Source organism: Lactuca sativa, chromosome 5, assembly GCF_002870075.4.
Source record: "Lactuca sativa cultivar Salinas chromosome 5, Lsat_Salinas_v11, whole genome shotgun sequence".
Taxonomy (NCBI): domain Eukaryota; kingdom Viridiplantae; phylum Streptophyta; class Magnoliopsida; order Asterales; family Asteraceae; genus Lactuca; species Lactuca sativa.
Window position 1 is genome coordinate 250770539 of NC_056627.2, and position 8720 is coordinate 250779258.

At 30.6% G+C, this 8720-nt stretch overlaps 1 protein-coding gene across 1 annotated transcript; it reads left to right on the plus strand.

Moving 5' to 3' along the window:
- Positions 1–228: 228 nt before the first annotated feature.
- LOC111878319 (uncharacterized) lies at positions 229–7864 on the plus strand. The gene is made up of 2 exons (XM_023874832.3): positions 229–1121; positions 7554–7864. The coding sequence occupies exons 1-2, from the start codon at positions 450–452 to the stop codon at positions 7638–7640; spliced, it is 759 nt and encodes a 252-aa protein (XP_023730600.1). The 5' UTR covers positions 229–449; the 3' UTR covers positions 7641–7864.
- The last annotated feature ends 856 nt before the right edge of the window (positions 7865–8720 follow it).

Here is an 8720-nt window from a genome sequence, read left to right on the forward strand (position 1 = left end):
CACCGATAAATCCCTAAAATAAAAAGAGTTTTATTATGTACCTGACTTAATTTTACCCGAAATATGAATATCCTTACGACCCTTACCGCCTTACGTGGAACTTTCATGTTATACTAAAACCAAGCCGATTATAAAAAAGAAATACTTAAAATAAATAAATAAAATAAAATTGGTTACTAAAAGTATGCCTTGAGTTCCAAAATTTGCTTATTATACTTTGAAATATATTCTCTATATTTTTCCTAATTAGTCGAACTTTCATCTTTAAAATACACAACCATTGCCATTTTCACTCCACTCTCACTCACTCCCCCCTAAAGAAAAGCCCAGAAATGAACACTGAGCAGAAAGAAAAGAAAGAATAAAAGAGAGGTGCCGGGTCTCCATAGCTTTACTCATTTCTCAACGGCACCCCCACCGCCTACATTTCGTCGGCGGAAAACAAAACGATGACCTCCGGTACTGAAATGACCACCACCACCCCCCAAAACCAAATCCAAAACCAAAACCACACAATCCGTCCACGGCCACCGCCACCATTAAACTACCACCCACGCCACAACCAACACTACTATCCAAACTCTTCCTCCTCCTCCTCCTCCGCCTCAATCAAAGGCTGTTGCTGCTGCCTTTTCCTCCTCTTCTCCTTCCTCGCCCTTCTCGTCATCGCCGTCGTCCTCGTCATCTTCCTCGCCGTCAAACCCAAAAAACCCGAATTCAATCTCCAACAAGTCGGTGTCCAATACATCAGCCTCTCAGCAGCAAATCCTCCTTCGGCCACCGTCAATTCTCCCAACTCCGCCTCTATATCCCTTGCCATTCGCATGATGTTCACCGCCAAAAATGACAACAAGGTCGGGATCAAGTACGAGGAGTCGACATTCAATATCATGTACCATGGTATTCCTTTGGGTCGGGGCACCGTTCCCGGATTTTTCCAACCTGCTCACAGCATCCGAGAGGTGCAGACGACGGTGACGGTGGATCGAGTGAATCTGTTGCAGACGGATGCTGCTGATTTAGTTAGAGACGCGACGCTTAACGACCGGGTCGAACTTCGGATCATGGGTGATGTAAGGGCCAAGATTCGGATCATTGGGTTAACTTCACCCGCTGTGCAGGTTAGCAGTTTTCATATTGATTTTTCAATTTTTCCCTTTCACATTCACACAAGACTCTCTGTTTTTGCTTTGAACTTTCTGGCTTTTGTCAAAAGCCCATGTCCCACGTACCTTTTGCTAATCTAATCATGCACTCCTTCAGAGAAAGCCTCATTAGGATTAAACAAATAACTTTCCTTTAAATGGGTGATTAAGTTTACTAATTGGTTTTAATAAAGGAAGAGTAATGAATAATTAATACCACAAACATCCAATACACCAAGTCACCAATAATGAAATGCATTATTATAATACAACCACTACTTATGTACTTTAGTTGTACATTATATTGAATCGGGTTATCTTTTTTAATTTTAATTAAGTGGTGTTGTTTGTTTGTTAATTGTCGTAATATATACATTAGTGGTACATTATATTGAATGGGGTTATTTTTTGTTTACTTATTCGTTGAAAGATATTATTATATGTTGAAAGATGTTATTACATGATACATGAAATCAAAATAATAATACTTCGGTAAATAAGTTGTGTAGTTGATGTGTTTTGTTTAAAAGGATCTTAATTTAGACAAAACATGTTTAAAAAATGGAATATTGCATTTAAAAGAGAGCCTCGAGGAGGAATGTTTCCTAAATATATACTGTGGTGGCCTGGACCCACTGTCACATGACTGTGAAAATTGTCTCCGCAATCATTGGGAGTGGGTATTGCTTGTTATTTCCAATTACTCAAGTAAGAACAAGACGAATAATTACAAAAATTAAGATTTTGGAGAATATATGAGTCTTCTGTAGTAAAAAAAAAAATGGTAGTTGAAAGATATAGATTTTATCTGTGTTCGATTACTTGTGTATGAGTGTACGAAAGCAATCGAAAACTTTTAAAATATATAAATTTACACTTATCTAAACAATTCAATGATTTTAAACAAAAATATAATTAAATCAATTTGCAAAATTCTAAAAAAAATTATTAAACGCTACTTGAAATAGTTTTTCTACCAATCGGATTTAAACCTTTTTGTATTAACTAAAAACTATATTTTTTTTTTCTGGAAATGGCCATATAAATTCCTACTATCGAACATGGTTTTCCTTTTTTTTTTTAAAAAAAAAGAAAAATAAAAGCTCTCAAAAGCTATATGTTACGTGTCCGTAAAAAAATGTTTGAACTTTTAAACATCTTCTAAAATAATTATTAAGTCTAAAGATTACCCATGTCTCACAAAAGTTGGATTTTTCTCAAAGCATTGGGTGTGGGCAACAAGGTGCAACACCAAGTTGTGCCACCTCACATGACACCTAAGTTAATGGTGTTATGACACCAAGTAGAGAAATGGACAAAAAGATGCAACACCAACTTTTTGAAAATAAATATTTTTATTTTTCTATTTTTTTTACTATTTCGTTTTCTTTTTACTTTTTTTTTTGCTTTCGTTTTTTTTTCTTTTTGTGTTTTTTTAATAACTAATATATATTTTTTATAAAACATATAATTTTAAAAACAAAAAAAAGACATAATATTTAAAATCTAAAATTCCGATTAAAATTAAAAAAACATAATTTTAAACCTAAATTAATAACTAAAATACCATTCAAATTACTACTAAAACCACACTAATCCTAATTAACCCAAATATTTTTTCCTAATTTGTTCATTCATCGCTTGTAGCATCGCTAGATCAGCAGGCGTTAAACCCTCCTCACTTGTCCGAAGAATTGACAACTGATGTGTCATTAGTTCCCTCTCTTTTTGTTCCTGCTTCTCCCGTGCTTTCATTTCCAGGAACTCCAAATGATGACGTTTCAACTCATTTTTTTCTTTTATTAATAAATTGTGCTCGTCGAATTTGGCTCTCATTTCCGCCGCATCTTTTGCTCTCGTTTCCACCTCCTCCGCATGCCTTGCAGCGCGCCTCGCTTTGTCGCGTTTTGGCGGTCGTCGCGGTGGGGATATCTCTTGGATATCATCTAGGATCTCATCGTCATTGGCGTTTAGGTCGATGTTAGTATGTGCGTCCGACACGTCGATCGAGCTAGAATTGCGAGACCTTTGGGATTGAACCTCCGACGATGTAGGTGTTTTATTCCACTTTGGATCCGCTCGCAACAGTTCCCATGATTTTTCAAAGTCGAAAGCATGACCCATTTCGACCCGATATTGTTCCTTAGCCAGTTTGAACAAATCGAAGTCGTTGGTTCCGCTTTGTTGTTGCGCCTCAAACCGGTTGTAAATACCGTTGAATTTGCTGCACCGCTTAGTTATCATACCCAATTTGCTGCTCAACATGTCGTTGTTGCGATACGCATTTTTCTTTAAAATAGCGTGAAACTTGTCGAGCACCGCCCCCCCCCCCCCCCCCAATAAGCTCCTTTTTTCATTCCATTTCTGCAAAGTTCGTTTTTTGAAGTAGCACACCAAGCCGTCGTCAAAGCGTATTCCTCCTCCGGTGTCCACCATTGTGGAACGTCTGCATTTTCAGATTCCACCGCTATTGATTTCCCTTTTGATTTCCCTTTCCTTTTCCCTTTCTTACTACTTCCCGCTTCCACTTGAACCGATGGTTGTGTTGTATGCGACAGTTGATTGGTTGTTTGTTGCATCGAACCAAAAGTAGAGAAAAGATTTTGTTGTAAATTTGGGTTTTGACCAAATTGATTTTGTTGAACGTAAGGTGAGTTGGAAAATTGCAGTGGCGGTGAAGCGAGATTGAAAGCGATTCAACCGCTATTGATTTTCCTTTCCTTTTCCCTTTCTTTCTACTTCCCGCTTCCACTTGAACTGATGGTTGTGTTGTATGCGACAGTTGATTGGTTGTTTGTAGCATCGAACCAAAAGTAGAGAAAAGATTTTGTTGTAAATTTGGGTTTTGACCAAATTGATTTTATTGAACGTAAGGTGAGTTGGGAAATTGTAGTGACGGTGAAGCGGGATTGAAAGCGGCATCTTGGTATGGTATTTGTGGTTAACCTTGAGACGACAAAAAGTTGAAATAATTTTCATACCCCGCAAATCCGAGAGGCGAGTTTGTGTTTGGGTTTGATGATGGAGGGGGTATTTGGGTATTGCTCCATTTATTTGAAATTTTAATGAAAAATGTGTATAAGATATAGAGAGAATGAGAGAAAGGTATATAAAAATTGAAATAAAGTATATATATATATATATATATATATATATATATATATATATATATATATATATATATATATATATATATAAACGGTAAAAAAGTAAGTTTTTTTTTTGAAATTGACCGTTATCAAACGGTATAATATGACAACGGCTAAATTTTGTGCGTCACAATTCGTTTCCATGACAACGAGATCCAGACGACAAGATGCAACGACTTGGGGGGGGGGGGGGGGGGGGGAGGGGGGGTGTTCCCCACATTACGACGGCATTGCGGACCGCCACGTCAGTCTCGTCGCTCCTCGTCGAGACCCATACCATTCGCTCTCATTTGCACTAAATACTTCCAAAAATTTCTTTCTTGCATTTCAATTTTGAAATGTTTACTATCATTTGGTTTTCAACTTCACTTTTGTTATTTTTTTCTTTAAATTTTTGTTTTATTTCGGAAATGTTTTTAATATTTCGGAACATCAATGTTTACTATCTCTAGGTTTTCAACTAAATTGCACTTTTATGTTATTTTTATGTTATTGAATTTCTTTTTTTTCATTTTGTTAGACATCAGTAATTTTTTTTTTGAAATTCCGGATTTATTATTTAGATTTCCTACATAGTCTAAAAATTTCAAATTACATTTTTTTTTTACTTTGTCTAAAATTTATAGTCCCAAAACCAATATTTGAATTTGAAATGTATTTTCTTTTTTCAGAAACATAATTTTATTATGACATAAAACTACTTCAAACAAAATTGATTGAGTCTAAAAAGCCTCATTTCGAAAATGTGGTTAAATCAATAAATGCTCAAAAGCGGTGTTATTTTCGTATATCATTCCTAGAATCATATGATCATTTTTGTGATTAGCCCCTATAAGGTGTATTAGGTGTAAAACCCGTAATACATGGGTTGATTAAAAAAAGATCAAATATCAAAATGTAAACAATAAATATATTTTAAAATAAAATTTTTAAATAAGAAATAAAAAACATATTAATTGCAATTTATTATCACATTTACTATATTTAATACTTTACATATATACATGTAAATATTATGTGACTTTAATTTTAAAAATTGAATAATCTAGAAATTGACATGTGAATTTTATTTTATTTTAAAAATATCACAAAATGACAAGTATCAAAACTTATGAGAGATTGACATGTGCCAAAATTGATCTTCATTTATTATAGTAGATTTGGAAAATAATTTGTGAACAAACCTTTTTTGGGTTAATTACTAAAATACCAAAAAGTTTGATTTCTATCATAAATTAATTATAAATATGTATTACAATATGACTATTATTTTTGTAAAATGTGAAATTGTTTTACAAATGATTTTAATTATAAAAAAATAAAAAAGGAACTAAAGAAAATTTTATTCTCACAAATTTTTATATCAGTTTCAAGAAAACATGAATTTTGCAATGATTTTTGAGCAGTAAGTATTGTGAACTATTCATAAAGATGATTACTTTATTATAAATATTTAAAATGAGAATTTTGTGATGAAAACCTTTTTGTTACTTTAGGGATCAACCTTAATTTAATTTTTTTTGTACATTACAAGTGGAAAGGTTGAATTACGACGTAGGAGAGTAATCTATTGTTCTTTATTTATATACTTTTTCCTTTTTTTTACATCATAATAAACTTAAGAGAAATTAAATATTCTCCTGCATTTTGTACCTAATTTTTTCTTCTTATATATTTAAGATGATGACAAATGTACAAATTTAATATTTCAATCAAATTTAAATTAAATTTAATGACATCTCACCATCTAAAATAGATAGGAAGATAGTACCACAAAAAATAAAAGGATTTTTAATTTCTCAAAACTTAATTTGTTTTTTTTCAAAAGACGTAATCATAAAAGGTATTACAAGTTACCTATTTATTTGGCATATATATATATATATATATATATATATATATATATATATATATATATATATATATATATATATATATATATATATATATATATATATATATATTGTTACACTCTAATTCAATTTGCTAAATGTTTTTTTGTGGTTATTTTGAATTAATTTTTTTCCACGTGTCCTTTTGTGAATTTTTCTATTTTATTAAATTTCACATAATATTTTAATATAATAATTAGAATAAATTCAATAATAAATGGATATTAATTTTACTAATAGACTTACATTTAATTTCAAATTTCCAAAATTAAATCCCCATTAGTTTTCTTTGTTTATTTATCTAAGTTATATGTTTAAATTTAAAAAAGAAAAAATACACTTTAATTTTAATAATTCAATATTTTCTTATTTTTTAATAAATTCAAACTTTTTAAATATTTAGGCATTCATATTTAAAAACTCATGTAATACATAGGTTTCGCAACTAATATATATATATATATATATATATATATATATATATATATATATATATATATATATATATATATATATATATAGTTCAGGTTCATTTGAGACCATTCTAATTTTGTGAGACCGTGAGACCAAATCTAAAAATAATTTTAAAATGCAAAATAAATGGAAAAATCCAAAAATTCTTTTTTTAAATATTAATTTCGGAACTTTAATTAGCTAAAAAAATAAAAAATAGTAAAAAAAATTCCGTTTTTTTTTTTTGAAAAATACGTGAAATATTCTAATAGAATATTACACTGACATATTCTAAAAAATAATTTTAAAATGCAGAATAAAAGGAAAAATCTAAAAATTATTTTTTTAAATATTATTTTCGGAACTTGAATTAACTAAAAAAAATAAAAATAATAAAAAAGTAAAAATAAAAATAAATTCCATTTTTTTTGAAAAATACGTGAAATATTCTAATAGAATATTACACTGTACATATTCTAAAAAATTATTTTAAAATGCAAAATAAATGGAAAAATCCAAAAAAAAAATTTTAAATATTATTTTCGGAACTTGAATTAACTAAAACAAAATAAAAAAAAATAAAAAAGTGCGTCTCACGGTTTCACAAAATTAGGCCGTCTCACATAAACCTAACCCTATATATATATATATATATATATATATATATATATATATATATATATATATATATATATATATATATATATATATATATATATATATGGGACAATTGTCATAGTTGGAGATTTTAACTATTTTCTTCTCCTATTTATTGTTCGATTTTAGTAACGATTATTATGACAAAAATGATAACAAAAGAATATACGCTATAATAGTAATAATTGAAAGATTTTGTAAATAACAAGTGTACGATGGTATATGAATTTGAATAGTAATGTGAGATATGTTCGCAGGTGTCAATAGACTGTGCAATAGCCATAAGCCCAAGGAAGCAGTCACTAGCTTACAAGCAATGTGGATTCGATGGTTTGCAATTATGACCCGACCCGGTCCAGATTTGGATCTCGATTTAGTTACAAATTAGTCCAGTAATTACCACTTGGGATAGAATCCAGATAGATTAGAAACGAAGAGGTTTAAATTAATTTCTCCATTTTATAATTTATTACGGAATATATCGCTTTGTCTTTTTCCTATAAAAAATGTAAAAAAAAATTATATATTCAAGTAATCCACGCGATACATGTTTTGTTTCTCTTTTAAATTTCTTAGCTAAAAAGGAATACAATTTGGTTTGAATAATTCAGAAAAGTTTCTTAATGTGGGAATTCGAATTTCTTTATTTTACATGTTTGTTTTCTCCATCTTTTTAATAACTAACCACGTTTAATGCTTGAAAAACAAGATCCTTGCACGTTTATTACAATTTGTAATATAATTATGATAGAACAAAAAACTTTTAGTTTACGTTTTTAATTATTATTTGACTCCATATGTTTCCGGTGAATCTTATCAAGTCAAAATCAACTATCAAGAGTCGAGACATTCTAGCATGGACCCGCGTTTACTGTTGGGAAAAGCACAGATAGCGAGTACCCGTTTTTGGAACAGGAACCATCTTAAAACCGTTGGTTTTGGAACCGAAACTAAGGTCACTGGTTCCAGTTATGATTCCTAAAACTAGAAACCGCCAATGACCAGTTTCGGTTCCAGATTTCAATTTTTATGAATCTTTACCCACCGGTTAACCGTCAGAACTTTTTCCAAAATATTAAAATTTAAAAAGTATTTAATACTTCAACGAATTGACCGTAACAACGTTGATGACTAAAACATTTGTTGAGACTATCTAATTGGATCTTAGACTATCTAATGCTAAGAACATGAACTTTGGTTTATGACCTATATTTAGCAAATTGGATCATCTTTTAAAATAATTTTTTTCCGTTTATAACTTGTATCGTAATTAACAGGTTATAATATTTACTTTTTGTTTCAATGGCGAAGGATTATTTTGCATTAACGAAACAAAAAAATGACGTAACTGAGTTACTCGCTCTCGGAATCGGAACCGCCAGTTCCGGGACTAGTTCCAAAAATTTAAAACCCTCGTAGACCGA